The sequence below is a fragment of the Bemisia tabaci genome, chromosome 1 (assembly GCF_918797505.1).
Source record: "Bemisia tabaci chromosome 1, PGI_BMITA_v3".
NCBI lineage: Eukaryota > Metazoa > Arthropoda > Insecta > Hemiptera > Aleyrodidae > Bemisia > Bemisia tabaci.
This window is the reverse complement of record NC_092793.1, coordinates 47,091,854-47,109,164: the sequence shown is the minus strand read 5'-3', so window position 1 is coordinate 47,109,164 and position 17,311 is coordinate 47,091,854. Positions and strand designations below refer to the sequence as shown.

The window sequence follows — 17,311 nt, the reverse complement described above, 5'->3', positions numbered from 1 at the left end:
TTAAATGCGCCGCAAGATGGCGTTAATAATACACTGCGCTCAGACACACGCGCGGCGAAATTTTATGGGATCAGCGCGGGATGGAACCTTCTTGAATTCATAATAAGACTTGTTAAGTTTAATACTTGCTAAAAAACAGCTGTTGATAAAATTTTAGATCTAGAGAGGTTATGCTTTTCTTATGTTTTTTCTTGGTATATTCTTGGTGAATGGTCCTCAATAAAATTGTCGTTTCTTCTTAATTATTTCTATTTTTCTGAGATTCAACATTTGGTGACCCCGACGTGATGCAGAAGAAAGAAGTCAAGTTATGAGTTTTGTTTGAGTTTTTGTTGAAATTGCATTCCTGTATTGGTTGCAATCTGCGCGCTGGGTACCCAACCTTGAAAGACATTGGAATTGCCGTGTCTAAATTTTATTCGACCTGATCAGTCGACGTTTTGGTGGAACTTCAAGCTTCTCATCAAAACAAAGGAATATAATCGGTATTGATATTTAATCTTGCCGAATTAAAGTTCCATTCTCCTCGGTATCGATATTTAATCCTGCCGACTGAGAAATATAACCTCATTGGTATTGATATCTAATCTTGCCAATTGAGTCGTTTAATTTGTCAGTATTGATATATAATCTTACTGATTTCAAATTTGTACTTTTGGTGTCAGTGACAAAGCGGCATCGGTGCATTTGAGTTTGAGGTTGACTCAAGAAGTCAATAGTCAACAAACCGAAATCTAACAACCATCTTTTGAATTTGAATCTTTGCTGTATCAGCTGAGTGATTCAACACTCACCGACAATGGATGACTTACGGAAAAATGCACTTCTCGCAACAAAGAATCAACTGATATTTCAGCTCGATCGCTTGTAGTTTCTTACGTCACTGGTACATAACACAAAAATACCAACTATATTAAAATTTACCCATTTAAAAAAATCAGTTACTGGTAAAGCAGCCGCTCTTATAAAACAGATTAATTTTTCTGAAGAAAATTATGAAGTGGCAATATCAGCAAGTTAAAAACCTCTTAAATATGGATGATATTTTCCCTAACGGAAAACCAAGAAAACTAAATTCAAGCCATTTAGAAAGCATGTATAATAGGATCACCCAAACTTTGCATTCTTTAAAAGCATCAAATGTTCTCACTTGTTGTTGGGACCCTATCCTTGCCTACGTGGTAATTTCTAAATTTGATGAAGATACTTTGGCCGACTAGGAAAAAGTAGCGCACCCCATTGACCCTCCGACTCAAACCGAATTACTGGATTTATGCAATAATAAAAAGCTTAAATGTAAAGCATTGCTAGATTCGGCCTCACAGTTAAATTTCTTATCTGCCACTTTTTCTAAATCTCTAAAAATACCCGCTGAAGCTCAAAAATGTGAAATAAAAGGAATTGGAAGTGCTTATTCATATGAAAAAAAGACGGTTGACATTGTTCCCTTGTCCTCGTCAAAACAATTGAAAATTTCATGTCATATTATTGATAGTTTACCAATTACAATTCCTCCTAGTGAAGAATTTGTGAGTGAAAAGATCAATGCCCGTTTCAAAAATTTAAAACTCGCTGATCCAACATTCCATAAGGGTGGCACCGTTGATATGATTCTGGGAGCTTCAATATTTTGGCCTGCTCTCTTACAAAATCAAATTTCGGCAGATTCTTACTTTCCAACATTACAAGAAACCATATTTGGATGGATAGTAGGAGGATGTTGCACTGAAAATCTAGAAGTTAGTCCAATAGTACCAACTTTGACTTTCACCGCATTTGAGAAACAATCTGTAATTGATGCTAATCTACAGAAATTTTGGGAAATAGAAGATGGCGACTTTCAAGAAAGTCGATCTGAAGTGTCCAGTTGCGAAAAAATATTCTGTGAAACTTTGAGAGACGCCGAAGATGGAAAGTTTATAGTGCAACTACCTTTGAAAGAACATCCAATTGTTTTGGGCAATTCCAAAAGTATAGCGTTGAAGAAACTGTTTGACCTTGAAAGAAAATTGGACCAAAATGAAAAGTTTAGAACCTTGTACTCTGACTTCATGCGAGAGTACATTTCCTTAAACCATATGAGTCTAGTGCCCGAAGGAGAAGAGGATACAAACCCAGCGTATTACATCCCTCATTTAGGTGTGCTTCGAGAGGGTAGTTTAACTACTAAGTTAAGGGTAGTGTTTAACGCTTCTTCCAAAACATCGCCAAACAACAAATCATTGAATGATATTCTACATGTGGGCCCCACAATCCAAGACACCCTTTTTGAAATTTTACTGAGATTTCGGGAGTACCCTGTTGCACTGACTGCGGATATCACAAAAATGTATCGCCAAATATGGATCGACGAAGCACAACGTGACTTACAAAGAATTTTGTGGAGAGAAAAACGGTCTGATCCGGTGAAAATTCATCGACTGAATACTGTCACATACGGCACTGGACCCGCTCCCTTCCTAGCAATAAGATCGCTAAATGAAGCTGCCTTACAACAGAAACACAGATATGCAGCTGCTTCAAAAAGTATTCTGAGTTCATTTTATGTAGATGATTATCTAGGAGGAGCAGAAACAATAAAGGAGGCAATCCAACTAAAGAATGATGTAGAGGAAATTTTGCTTCAAAGAGGTTTTCCGCTTAGAAAATGGGCCTCAAATGAGAAAAACGTATTCCAAAACACTAGTATTCGCACAGAGCCATTTTATTTCAATGAAGAGACTGATGTTAAGGTTCTGGGCATCGGATGGATCCCAAAAACGGATCAATTCTTTTTCAAAACGGTCAATTCTCCTACTCCCAAGAACGGCTATTCAAAAAAGAACGATATTATCAGAAACGTCAAAACTTTTTGATCCTTTAGGGCTAGTTAGCCCTGTAGTAATTCGTGCAAAGTTTATCATGCAAAAAGTATGGCTACAAAAATTAAAATGGGATGAGAAAGCACCTACTGAGATTCAAAGTGAATGGGAAATGCTGAGATCGGATTTTCAAGAGCTACAAAATCTAAAGATAAGCCGTCATCTTTTGATATTTCGAAATGATGAGACAATAACATTTCACGGATTTTCTGACGCATCTATGAAAGGTCAAAATAACAAAATATTAAATATAAAAAACCAATATATACTATATAACGCAATATATACTACGCGGATTTTTTATTTTCGGTCACGAATAAATCAAAAAGAGTCACAAAACTAGTTTGCGCTAAATCAAGAGTTGCGCCTCTTAGAACGAAACAGACTTTACCACGTCTAGAATTGGCCGCCACACTACTTTTGTCCAAGTTGATGGTAAAAGTAACTTCCGCCTTGCAGATAGAACCCGCATCCACATTTATGTGGTCTGATTCTGCCATTGCTTTACATTGGATTAGCAATGCACCTAACAAGTGGCAAGCTTTCGTTGCTAACAGAGTAGATAAAATTCAGTCACTCACGGAAACTTTGAAAGCAACCTGGCGTCACGTATCCACTAAGAATAATCCGGCCGATCTGATCACCAGAGGAGCGTCAGCTAAACACTTATCAAATTCAAGTCTGTGGTGGCAAGGCCCAGAGTATCTCAATTCAAGAGAAAATATGTGGCCAAAAACGAATGTTGAACTTCCATCTTTGCTAGATGTTCCAGAAATTAGGAAAGAGATTAAAATAATGTTCGGAGCAATAGTTCAAACTTCATCGGACCTGCATTATTTGTTACATAGATTTTCGTCGCTGAACAAAATATTGCGCATTATTGGTTTTATGTTCAGATTTGTGCATAATATCCGCGCACGTCTCGCTAATAAGCCGTCAGAAATAAAAAGTGGAAATATTTCTTCGCGGGAGATGGACGGAGCAACAAAAATTTGCGTAAAGATTATTCAACAAGAATCATTCCCCGAGGAAATTGCACACTTATCAAGGAAAGACGGTATTCTACAAAGTTCCAGTAGTATCAAGACATTGCACCCATTTTTGGATGGTGAGAAGTTGTTACGAGTTGGTGGAAGACTTCAAAATTCGACACTAAGCTATGAGGAAAAACACCCGCTATTACTACCTACAAAACACAGATTCACCGAGTTATTATTCTGGCAGGAACATAGGCGACTTATGCACGCTCCTCCGCAGATGTTGTTATCAATGATTCGGCAGCGGTTTTGGCCCCTCAATGGTCCAATCTCGGCCAAGAAATTAGTATACTCTTGCTTAAAGTGTAGAAGAGCGCAACCAAAACCGTGCGCACAGTTAATGGCCCCTTTGCCAGCATCTAGAGTGACTGTAAATGCACCTTTTCAAATAATCGGTATTGACTTTACCGCACCTTTACTAGTTCGAACCAATAACCGCAAAAACGCTCATTCAAAGAAAGTTTACGTTGCTCTTTTCATTTGCTTCGTGTCAAAAGCAGTCCATTTAGAAATTATTGAAAGTTTGACAACACAAGAATTCCTTCAGGCATTAGAAAGATTTTCTGCCAGAAGAGGCTTACCGACTGCAATTTTTTCTGATAATGCTAAGACATTTGTGGGAGCCAAAAGTGAACTAATCACCCTGTTTAAGGATCCAAAAGTGCAAGAGTACTTATCTCAAAATGGCATTGATTGGAATTTTAATCCTCCCAATTCTCCACATCATGGCGGGTTGTGGGAAAGCGCCATTCGAAGCTTCAAGTCTACCCTGCAAAAAGTGAATCGTTCTCGAGTGTTTCAAGCTCATGAGTTAAACAATCTTGTGGTGAAAATCGAAGGTGCATTGAATTCTCGACCGTTAACTCCGTTGTCGTCTTCTCCCGACGACTATGAAGCATTGACTCCAGGTCATTTTCTAATTGGCAGAGCAATTATGTCATTTCCCACGAAATTTGATTCCCACAAGTTCAAATCATCAAACGTTTTGAAAACATACAAAAGCTTCCAGCAGGACTTGTCTCATTTCTGGCGTCGCTGGTCAAGAGAGTACCTCCAAAGTCTGCAGTATTGTGCCAAATGGCATACGAGCAATCGTCATATTCAAGTTGGAAGCTTGGTTGTTGTCAAAAATAGAAATTCACCTGCACTTTATTGGAATTTGGGAAGAATCATCAAAACATATCCTGGTACTGATGGACACGTTAGGGTTGCAAAAGTGAAGACTCCGACTTCTGTACTTATTCGAGCCGTGACAGAACTTTGTCCATTACCTGTTCTGATCAAATAGATCAGCCGGGGGCAGGATGTTAAGTTTAATACTTGCTAAAAAACAGCTGTTGATAAAATTTTAGATCTAGAGAGGTTATGCTTTTCTTATGTTTTTTCTTGGTATATTCTTGGTGAATGGTCCTCAATAAAATTGTCGTTTCTTCTTAATTATTTCTATTTTTCTGAGATTCAACAAGACTCATGAGGCCAAGTTATCCTGAAGTGTAAGCTTTGCGCAAATAAACAACTTTCAGCATGAAATTTTGACTTAATAGATACCTCATCTGAATCACAGTGGCTGTGTTGTAAGAGAAATGTTGCCGAATCAGCGTTGTTTCTTTCGAATGAGTCAGACTACATTTTGCAATTAGGCGCACTACTGTAATTTCAGGCTCATATGCTAAAGCAAGTGAGACCATAGGGAAACTGATGGCCAATACGTCGTTTTTAAACTGAGCCGGACCAGAAATTGTGGTTCCTTATTGCAACATATAGTCCAGTTGTACTATCACTGAATCGGTTTTTGACTAGATTAAAGACCGGTTTTCATTGGAGTACAAAGAAATTAAACTGCGCGATAAATCATATCCAAAGCTTGATAAATGCCCATAAAAAAATGTTTACGTGTAAGCAAATTGATCAAAAAGTATTGCACCACCCCTTTAATGTCTAAAGCTCTTGCCCTTTTTCAGGGTGGTCTCTTTAAACTTTTGGGGTCCTTAAAATTCGTTTCCTTTGTTCTAGGAGGATTCACAAAATTGCAAGTCTCCATCTCAATTTTTCAAAAGTAATAGGGGTGATGCCTGGTGCTGGTAGTATGGAACTTTTTGATCACCCTGTAGACTTCAGTATAATAACCACTGTCCTTGCTATAATACGAGGAATATCTCTTTTTAATCGTAATTTTCATACGTGGATCTGATTAGTATAATCATTGATTTGTATTCAATCGAATGCGGTAGGCGACGCCATGCTGACTGAAAGTGACGAGGATAGAAGCGTAACAAATAAGCAGAATAAGGTAATATCGAGTGAAGTCCTGTAACATTGCAATGGAAGTAAGCCCATTCCGCTACAGCCCCTTCATTTCTAAATACAAACGATAGTTGGATGTTGAATTCCAAGAACGAACCTGCCGTGGGCCGGCTCTTTTCTGTTCAATTTGATTTATTTTTTCCCTTGGTTTCCTCAATTCGAAGAAAAGGGTATGGATGCAAATTCAATCCGATTATTCCCAAAGTCATTTGCGGCAAATTCAATTCGAAAAAACTCTGCACCCACGGCCAGAAGTTCGCGGCTATCTGAAAGCATTCGGCATATAATTAAAAAAAAAAAAAAAACCTCTACAAAGAATTCTCCTACCCGCGAGCACCCAGAAAAAAAAATTAAAACCAATGCCATTGCCAATGTTACGCGAGTTCTTGGGTTGCGCCCACAGTTCGCTTTAAACGCAGTCTGGCTCACTTTATGCGCTTTGTGTATAACAGAGCCGCTGGCCAAACGCTTCGATCCACCGTTGACAAATAATGAGCCGATAGTCAGGGGTTTGGAGTTAAAACTGCGAACTATGGAATTAAATCTGGCACGAGTTTTTCAGCTATCCCCCGATACAGACCAGCTTTGAAATTAGTTTCTCTTTCGCTCAGTGCGGGGTTTCTATTTCCGGCTTCAAAGAGCTTCCGGCCGGATTTTAAAAACACTCCGGTTATGGGCATAAATAGCGCTGCAAATGTGACTCCCAGTGACTGGGTCTCGCACGTCTATTGTTTTGGTGCCGTTTGCAAAAGGTGGCCATTAGGGACGTGTGATCTTCGTTGCCGAAATTATTTACGGTACGGTTAAAGGCTAAACATTGGGTGAGTCGCGAAACGGTTGAATATTTTGGCTTTTCCTCGGTAAATTTTCATAAGTCCAAGGCAAAGGAAGCGCTCAATAAAATGTAAGCTAATTCAAAACCTTAAAGTAAAACAAAAGTTCAACAGAAATGGACATAAAGGGAGGGAGGTAGGGATGGGGGAAGAGGCATAATGGGAGAGTTAAAAAAAAGATTAGTAATATAGATTATAAATCGAAATATTTCTAGGTCCGCATCCTTGATTGGAGAACAAATAACTCGATGCAAAGGTAAAAGAAAAAAAACGGAGAATGTTGATAGGCCCTCGCTTTAGAGAAATTCAACGTCATGTCGAAGATCAATCCCCCGGGACTTATTATAGTTTCAAAATATACGCCTTTGGAAAGTTACTTACAAAATTACAGTACAAATTAATTGATTTGGATCACCCTATAGGGTGAACGGCACCCCCCTCCCCACCCCTCCCCCCAAGAGCGATAATTATCTGTTCATTCTTAGTAATCTCTCTGAAGTGAAATTAAGTCTCTTAGAAAAATCACCGATGAATAATTAAATTAAAAATTAATAATGACTGTTAAAAAGCTCTTCAGGGTGGTTCCTCAATGAATCTCGAGAGATTCAGGAGAGCATCTAATTTTCGTCAGAGGAAAAACTTTTTCTAAGAGATTTTGTTTACGTCATGAAGACAACATTCTGAAATCTTAAAATTAATAAAATTTATTACCGTGAAAAGTTTCAAGTTCCAGAACCAAATATTTAGACGAGAGGACTTTATTTATGGTCTGTAACTAGCGCGGTGTGATTTGTATCCTTCTCGTTGCCCAGGATCCTTTTCCTTCGTATTGATCGGTTCCTCAATGAGTCAATCAGAACTTTAAACTGAGATGCACTTACAGCAGCGGATGTCCGCATCATATTGATTAACGAAGCTCAACGTTCTTGTACCTATTTACATTAAACCTCATCAAAGGGCTCCGGATCCTCCGCAAAGTACATTTAAAAGAACCGTAGGTTCATTCATTCCCCAATTTTAATTTGTCTCTGAGTATTCATGAACAAACTTAAATAACGAAGAACGCGAAAGAAGTTGTTATAGACACTGATGAATTTTCCGGCTATCTTTTGATCCGCGTTTTTCCCCGAGAGAAAGTTTTATATTTTTGAACTTTTAAGAGATTCCGGCCGGGAAACTGAGCTGCTTCCCTCTAAGACCGTGAAAAGGCCTCACCTTTTTTTTCTTTTTTACTAGAAAAAAATGTTGCCTCGAATAATAGGATGTATTTAGCAGTGGCGTGGCGTGAATTGCGATTTATCGATTGTTAAGCCATTTAAACCCATGGTAAAGAATCGATTATGGAGGTGTTCGCTGCGAACACCCTGTTTTTCGTATCGATCCTTTTCCATAGGTTTAAGTGGCCGATCAATCGATATATCGCAAAGCACGCCACGCCAAGTGTGAAATTTATTAAGTTGTTCCTGGAAAATGAAGAAGGAGAAAATATAAAAGTTAATTTTGTTTATATCATTCTTGATTTGACTTTTTCAATTATTCATCCTCCCGGTTATTGATATGGAAGTAGCTGTAAGCTTCATCGGTGACTAATTCTAATTGCAAGAATATTGAAGCCAATAGAGATAACGATTAGCTTGCAACAATATTTCAACGTTATTGCAACGCATCTTATGTGCCTTTTAAACACTCTGCGAATCGAAAGTTTAAATAAAAATAAGCAATGTACAATCTGCAAACTTGTTTCGCAGATAAGTTTTACGCCTAGAATTAATTATGAAATTTTATGGATCCATCTACCCCGGGCACGCCATTATAAAGGGATTTTGTGCAGGATAACTCCCTTCAAAATGATCGTAAAACCCTTCTGGGGAAATGTATGATAGTATGGGTTGTATCGCACCGTCAGGGTTCCCTAAAGAGGAAGTAGTCCTACGAGTACATAATGCCATTCTCAATCGAAAATATTCATACGTCATACTCTTTAACAACTTAATATCCCAGGAACTTCTTCGTAAATTTCATTTTTCAGTCGTTCGGAGCCAAATTTTTTTCAGGGCGTACGACAGAATATTCTTTTAAGAAACAAATTTTATTTTCCTTCCGATTCTTGAAGGTCTCGAGTTTTTTCCCCGAATTTTTGACTATTATACTGAGTGCACGTTACAAAGCAAAATCAGTGATTTATCCTAGAGAATAATTTTGAAACATGCGTCTGTAAAAATAACGTTTGCCGCAAACGTTGAACACGGTGTCTAGCATCAGGATTTGAGGTCAATCAGGATTTAATCCCGATTTCATCAGGATTTGAGGAAAAATTTTCGTCGTGAAATCATGAATTTGAGAAAAGTCGACCGTCCGATCGGATTTTTTTATCGAGCTATTTTGTGAAGTTACATTCACCAAATTCAAAGTCACAAAATTGGATTTGGAAAAATTATGAAATTAGGATTTAGCGGTAAAAAATCAGGATTTCATAAAATGAAAAAAATCTAGACACCCTGTTGAATGCAACATAGTTCTTCAAAACTTGCCCTGTAAGTATACTCAATGAAGTAGAATTATTTCAATAATACGTGCCCCTATGGTCAATACCAAGGATAGGAGGTTAAGTATCCCTCTTTTGTTTTACTCCTCTCTCTCTCTCTTTGCGCTGCAGTGCAAGTTTGATGCAGGTTTGGAATCAAGCTCTTAAAATGCTTGAAATGAGTTCACGAGCGTTTGAAACTTTTCCCCTTCGCATCAGTCTCGCACAATTTGAATTAAGCCAGGTAATCTGCCGCGGAGATTGAGGTAGAGTCGAGGTTTAGCTGAAACAATTAACTTGGTGCACCTTGCACTGTCCGATCCAGATCCAATTAAGCCGGTGCTTTTTAATGCCCTCGCCCTGAAATGGGCGGGAAATGAATTCGTGCGTCGATGAAACTCAGTTTTCCACGAAAAAGAACTTCTTTTTACTAGTTCATAGGCGCACAAAAAGGGGGGGGGGCTGGAATTGAAAGTGGTATTATCTACCCCTCTAGAAAGTCATGGATGGTGGGGGAAAAACTTTGTCAAGGATATTTATCTATTTTAATGTAGAGTCTTAAATGAAAACACCGTGTCCATTTAAGTAGTATTCTGTATACAATTTTCGTCTTAAAAGCCTCAAAATGCGTCCAAACAGAGCTAAAATTTCAAAAAATTGTATTAATTTTACGAAATTCACCCTGTTTCACTATGCAGAGTGACCATGATAAAGTGACGAACTTCAATACTATATACACTCGTAAATGAGCAATATCCCTTGAAATCCCTTGATTATAGAGCACCAAAGGGATCTATTGTTCCTCAAATACAGTTTATTCGCCCGATTAATTCTGTCTGAAAGGTCATATCATGTGAAAGTCTAAAAGTGGTCCAACTAGGCAACAGTATCCCCTAAGAAGGTATTTTTGTTGCTCATCCCCAATCTAAAGGACAGGAGACTGCTTTTATCTTTGGGATAGAGGGACGTGCACTTTCCTCGGGAGTTCCAGCGAAAGTCGTGTCACCGAAAGAGGTTACCGATAATGCAAAAAAGAGAGTCGCAAGTCCTCGTGCATGTTGCCACGAGAATGCACTTAGGAAGCCGTCTCTGTAGAGTCATCTGGGAGCAAAACTAGTGCGGGGATATTGGCGGCCAACCGTCCGAACCGTAAGCTGCCCTCTCCCCTGAACCGGCGGAAGTTTATATTTATGCATAAACTTCCTAAGAATCCACGCGAAGAGGGTTAAGGTAGCGACTCGGAATCAACTGTACTCACAGAAAATCGTGCAGTGGGAGTGGGGACATAAGGGGTAATTTTCGTCGCTCCTCCGACGTAAGGGCGTATCTCAATCTCTATATGAGCCTCCGAAAGCATAGAAATATACAGAGAACAGGGTTCTTGTGAAAATCGAGTTACGCCCTTACGTCAGAGGAACGACGTTTTGCGCACGATCCGAGCGGATTTAATCCTTCTGGAATCATGTGACCCATCAAGGAAAAAATGAGCTTCGTGCTGAAAAAGTCACATGTGAGCTACGTTTTGCAATTAATAACTAATATATCTGGCTCATCCATAGAATCAACTATCTGCGTAGAAAAATTCATGGCGCATGCATTATGTTATGTTATCCCCCTCTCACTTTTCTTCTTCCTCCTTCCGTTCACGGTCGAGGGAAGGGCGGCATAGCAGCGCAACATTTTGCTATTCCCGTGGGTCACAATTCGTCGCCTCCCGCACGAAAGGACATAACTATACATAAATATTGCCAAATTTCCCCTCTTAAATTGCATTTTAAGTAGGAGAATCTTGAGCACTTATGCTGAAAATTTCACTGATGTTGCCAAATTTCCCCTCGTAAATTGCATATTAAGTAGGAGAATCTTAAGCACTCTAACTGAAAACTTCACTGATTGTTACTCAGATTTCATGCAAAACTCAGGGCAGTTTTGGATGAAAATTGCACTTGTGCAATTTTGTAAAATCAATTAATTGTTTGAGTCAATTTGACAACCTTGGAATGGCGTTACCTTTCTTCGTCTCGGAGACGACGAATTGGACTGCATTTTGCAATTTGGAATTATAAATTCTGGCCCGGTTTAAAAACAACGTCAGTGCCATCAGTTCCCCTATGCACATACGTGTTTTTTCAGATGAGCCAGAATTAATAGTTCCAAATTGCAAAATGCAGTCCAATTTACCCTCGCGACAGCCTAGAGTGACGGACATTTTGTCGAGGCGGCAACAAGTGAGTAACCTGTTAGATTCGACCGGAAGACATGATTAAAGAACAAGCAGGAGACGAGTCTGTGCGCGAGCTTCGGAAATTATTCTTATCGGGTTTCCCTTCCATCAACAGCTCCATTTTGCATTCATAACGGATATTACTTCGCCTCGAACGCTCTTTCGTCGCGGGTCTTTCTCCTCGGATTTCTTCCCGCCGCCCACTCCAGAACCACCTGCCCCGGAGAAAGAGGAGACCTCCGTCTTAAAATGGATTAAATTCTAATTGCGTCTCTTATTTTGGGGCTTTGTCGATACCCCTTAACAAGGCTCAAAACAAAACAAAAAGTAACCCGGTATATGTACCAACATATTATATGGACTAGAGTGTCTACAGGTCCGGAATTTCCGGAAAGTACGGAAATAGTACTGATTTTTTAAGGGCGGTCCGGAAAAGTGCGGAATTCCGTAAGAAGGTCCGGAATCTTTTCATTTTTTATGTCATTTTTGTCGCAATTTGAGCGGGACTTCTAAATTTTTGAAATTTGCACAAATTTTTTCAATGGGAGGTACCAAAAAAGTACTGAATTTTTCTGTTGGGAAGGTACTGAATTTCTTTGGACTGTACGGAAAAAGAACTGTAAAAGTACTGATTTTTGGCCAGCCTGTTTCAGTAGACACCCTGTGGACGTATTAATGCTAACTGAAACTTATGTGCAAGTGGAAAGATAGGGTGTGCTCGTTAGTTGAGGGCCGTAATAATCAATGGTGATTTTAAAGCGCCAGTGACGTCAGCGGCAACGAAGTCGTCTCCGTTGTCGTTCTCGCTCGGCTTTGACTCATGAGCCCTGTTCACGGGGCTCTTGTCACATGTCCACGGCTCACGAGATAGCGCTCAGTTCCTTTTGATTTATTGTCAATAAATCCCGCTTCTCCATTTTCTCAAAAGGAACTATATCCTGTTTTACATTGTTTCTTACGCAGCTTGCACGAGCACACCCTATCTTTCCACTTGCACATAGTTCCTTTTAGCATAAATATGTCCATATGGAATGAAGATAACGGGACCAACCTACACATAGAATTTTAGAAAATGACCCATGTGCAAAAATTTAAATTGCGGTAAAGTCGGCTTGATAGAGACCATGAGATGATATCTTTTGAGATCAAGGAATAGAATCGAGCAAGACAGCGGTTAAATTTGGAGGTCATCGCTACCTTTTATCTGATTGATGATTGATGAAAGTCTGGGTCAGCATTCTGCCAAGGGAGTTTTTGAAAATTAGGTTGGGATCCCTGAACGTCGATACGTTTCAGGAAATCGCAGACAGGAAGCACTCGCACCCATTAAATTCCAAGTCCATTCAGGTGTCTCTAATCCTCTTATAGGCAGGTCCCGAATTTTGGTCGTAATACCCACTGATATGCTGTTTATGAAATAAACTCATCCACTGAATGTTGGAAAAAGCCAGTTTTCCTCTTTCAAAGCCGCCGTTGAGGCTATTCAACGTTTCGTTTCTTAAGTACACAAAGATTCAGGCGTAAAATTACCCAAAAATTTAGCCTGTGCAACTAAATATAGGCGAATTCATTTTTAAAATATATATCGCTATACATTTCGGCCAAAGGTTCTCAAGCGCCATTTGTGCTGAGCCACAGCGTTGCCGAAATTTTCAAACTTTTCCAATTTTTTACGGGAAAAGTGATGAACAGAATCAATAGCAAATTTTACTTAATATTCCCTTCGTCATCAAGATTAATTTTTGATATTTTTATCAAAGTATGTGCAAATGAGGTAGATTCTTTGGGTGTACCAGGATTCTGTATGAATTTTAGATAAAAATGTATGTATCACGCCAGAAATAGAAATAAGGACTGCGAGGGGAAAGGGTCTGGTCTTGCGCGAAGAATGAAAATGATAAATACTTTGACACCATCGCTTGCCCTCTTTTCTGAATTGAATGTGATTGAAGGTAAATCAGATTTGGTTGACAAGAGATGTCCAAATTCTTTATCCGATTAAAAAGTTGAAGCACGGAAATCCCTTTCCCCATCCCTTCCTTTTTTTACTGATGCTTATTTTTTCACTGACGCTCGATAGACTGGTGGAAAGCAATTTGTTGAATAAAACCTTGTGAACGTAAATATCGGGGATTTTTTAAAGGAGTGTCATAAAGTCGAGTTGTCATTAAATCCATTTGTGTTGTGGCACATCCATTTGTGTCCATGGTGGTGTAATGTCAGACCATTTTTTCCTTGTCGTACCCCTAACTCCCCGGTCCATTCCAGTTTATAATCTTTGCCATTGGTGAAAATGTAATCTCTATTCTCCCGTTTGTGACACTGGAGGCCTAAAATACGAGAACCAATCAGAAATGAATGCGTATTGTCTTTACTCTCGGTATAAAGGGACTCTACCTTTGCCGAGGCTCCATCGCCAATGTCTAAGGTCGTATTTAGGAGCTTCATAAAAACGAAACACTACAAAGTCCGTAAACTTTGCCGTTCAATTTGGCAACCCAGGCCGATCCCTACAATATTCCGCTCTTCCTTTTCTCGCGCTTCTCCTGCCGAACTTTTTGCCTCGGCGGCAACTTCTGAAGGACGCAAATTTGCACAAGTTTCAATTAGCTCGTTTGCGCGCCGCGCGTGCAATCAGCGCTCTCTGCCGCTGTCAAATCAAAGCTGCTTCCCTCGAAAATTCTCCAACTAGAGGCACAATGCAGGACGGATCAGCGATGAAAATTCTCAAGCCTCCGATCTCGAAACGCACTGTTGATTTTCAAGTATTTCCAGATAATTTCATCAAAAGCCTCAATGCGTAATTTTTAAAACATACAACGGAATATCAATTTCCTCGATCAAGGTGATGAAAATTGAAAAGAGCGCAGTAAAGTATACAGATTACGGCCTGATTTCCTAACTTATCGTTAATGAAGGCATTCATAAAGTGAATCGCCAATTTTGTCTAGAGTTCGACCTAAAATCTGTAAGAAACAATCAAGTCGATAAAGCATAGTTGCTGCAAAATTAACGCTGTATTTTGAAGATCAAATGTCTGGCTAAATTATAATTTACCTTTTCTCTACCTAAATTAAACTTGTTTATCCACCAAAGGGCGCTTGGACTAAACATATTATTAAAATGATTATTGATTTGGACACATATTTTAATATTTTGATATTTTTAAAATTTAAATATTTTGAGCAAGTTTAACCTTTACTATTGAGGAAAGAACTCGTAATGCTCCGCTGAATGCTGCCAATGGGGCGTTGCTCAGCCTCGAGAGAGAAGTGAAAAAACGAGGCTCAAATATGTGTTTCCTATTTTCTACTCACGTAGCCCTTGAAGCACCACTACAAGTAAGACACGTGGAACCGACACAATATTGAAAAATAGAGTAAAGTAATTGCGCGGTCATGACGGCGCAGAGATACAACTATTCGTGCTTGATGGATTCCGTGTTACATCTGCAAAATTGAAGGCCATTGGCGATGGCGCGATGTATGGTATCTACCTGTCACCTATATTCGGAAAATAAGTATAAAAAAGAGGCCCAATTACGTGTCTCCTAACTTTAGATTTTTTTTAATTTGTTTATTTATTTATCCATTCATTTTCTTATTTATCCATTTATTTATTAAATTTGAAATTTGATACTTTTTTAGCGATGTAGTTGTAGATCTGTATCTAAAACCAGCACGTACTGGCCTCGTACAATCCGCGGGCCACGTGTTTTTTTGCAAGCCTCGGGTCAACATGACCCGGCTTGGACATCTAACTGGGGTTGTAAGAGTCCGAATAACCCCGTTTTATCAGGAAAAATGAAAGATAAAAATCAAAGAGGAAGCATAAGTTAAAAAGACACGTATCACAATCCAGAGTCGATATTCACAGTCATGTAGGCTTTCACTTTTCGTTCCTTTTTATGGAAACGCCCCTGACACTTTCCAGCATTTAAAACAATTGAATCTTAGCTCTAGTTACCCATTTCTCCTTAGTTATGTCATACACACGTTGATAAGTGTATTAGCTCAGTGCTCGTGAAGACTGATTAACGTTGAGCTAGCATCCATCAAGACTGCACTGTAATTTGCACCGGCGTAAGTCTGTCATGTCTACCTTTCATTAATTTTAAATTCTTAGTTCCGGCAGTTTAATCATGGTATTCTAAAATGAGCTGATATGACTGGATTTTCAATATTCATCAGCGCAAATTATGTAAATAATAATCCCAAATTTCAGGGATCACTCTCACGGAGGCACTTGACCTACTTGCGCGCCTCCTACGATTAGACGACATACCAATTGTGGATCAGCAGCTGACTTAATAACGTTTTCCTCGAAAATTGTGGAACGCTTGCGATCGATGAGCGTAAAGTTGCTTCAAATATCTTCTGCATTACGTGCTACGGTACCAAATTTCTTAATTAAGTGGGTTTTTGAAAGATGGGCCCGTGACAAAGAATCGCGTCAACTATTGGGTGATGTGCAAGAGATTTTTACAGATTTGCTGCTATGGGCCCTTCTTTCAGAAATAGACCAGCAGTCATAGGTTCTGGCAAGTTTTTGTGGTATGATTCTCCGTTGAAACTTTATTATTACTACCTTATTATTCTTTCAGTTTGATCAAAACAAATTTTCGTAAGCCAGTCGATGCCTCAAAACACTTCGAACAATTTTGGAATAAAAAATAATAGAATGCAAATTCCCTTAAGAACATGTAATTTTTTTTCTTCATAATTTTCCAAGAACTCGACTCGCAATTTCCTCTCGCTGGCAAAAGTGCGAAACGACGTATCATCCTTTGCAATGCTGCAGACTACCTGTCATGATTTATTTTCCTATGTGGAAAATTAGTCAACGTAATTTCTTGAAAACCTCCTTGATTTTTCTTCTCTCTAATTAGACTGTTCCTAGATTTCAAGCGATAAATTTGTCTCGTCTCTCTTCGAAGAAATAAAAATAGGAACGGAAATTCCGAAACAGCTCAGTAAAGATTCATGCTTGGCACACTTTGGCCATCGATCTGTCGTGTCTGAAAATCTCAAGGAAAATCACCGATGATTTTCCGGAAAACACATACTTTCTCGGTAGAAATGTGGCAACATTGAAATGCTCATACGGCGTTTTTCCTTATCGCAACACCGTACTCTGTACTGCCGTGCTAAGGAAGAATGCCGTATGTACATTCGAGAGTTGCCAAATCTCCATGGATAAAACGTGTATTTTTGATACAATGTAAGCATATTTTTCCCTGAAATTTTCAGATATATTAGATTAAATTGCGTTAAACATTATCTGAAAGTTTTAGGGGTCAAAATATTCACAATTTTCCCAGTAAATTCTGATTTTATCAAAGGAAATTCGGCATTGTCTGAAGGCTCATACGGCGTTTTCCCTTAACACAGCAGTGTAGGCTGGTTGTTTTCATCTCTCGGGCACCCTGTCCACGGAGAAATGCGTTGTTTCCATCTAAATGCGGCAACCATGCCGTGTTGTGTCTTGAGCGGAAAAGTTCGGGGCGGAGCGCCTGGAAGAAGCGTTTT

At 39.1% G+C, this 17,311-nt stretch overlaps 2 protein-coding genes across 7 annotated transcripts in view; both read left to right on the top strand.

The window, feature by feature from the left end:
- ort (glycine receptor ora transientless) overlaps positions 1-17,311 on the top strand; it is a 212,674-nt gene that overhangs the window by 75,969 nt on the left and 119,394 nt on the right. The gene's annotated exons all lie outside the window — the stretch shown is intronic.
- On the top strand, positions 1,608-2,855 carry LOC140224464 (uncharacterized). Its single transcript, XM_072299727.1, has one exon. It carries the CDS (start codon positions 1,608-1,610, stop codon positions 2,853-2,855), a length of 1,248 nt encoding a protein of 415 aa, XP_072155828.1.

What these genes read in the sequence shown, in the direction of transcription:
- LOC140224464 (XM_072299727.1), top strand. Translation starts at nt 1,608, where the DNA reads ATGATTCTGGGAGCTTCAATATTTTGGCCTGCTCTCTTACAAAATCAA.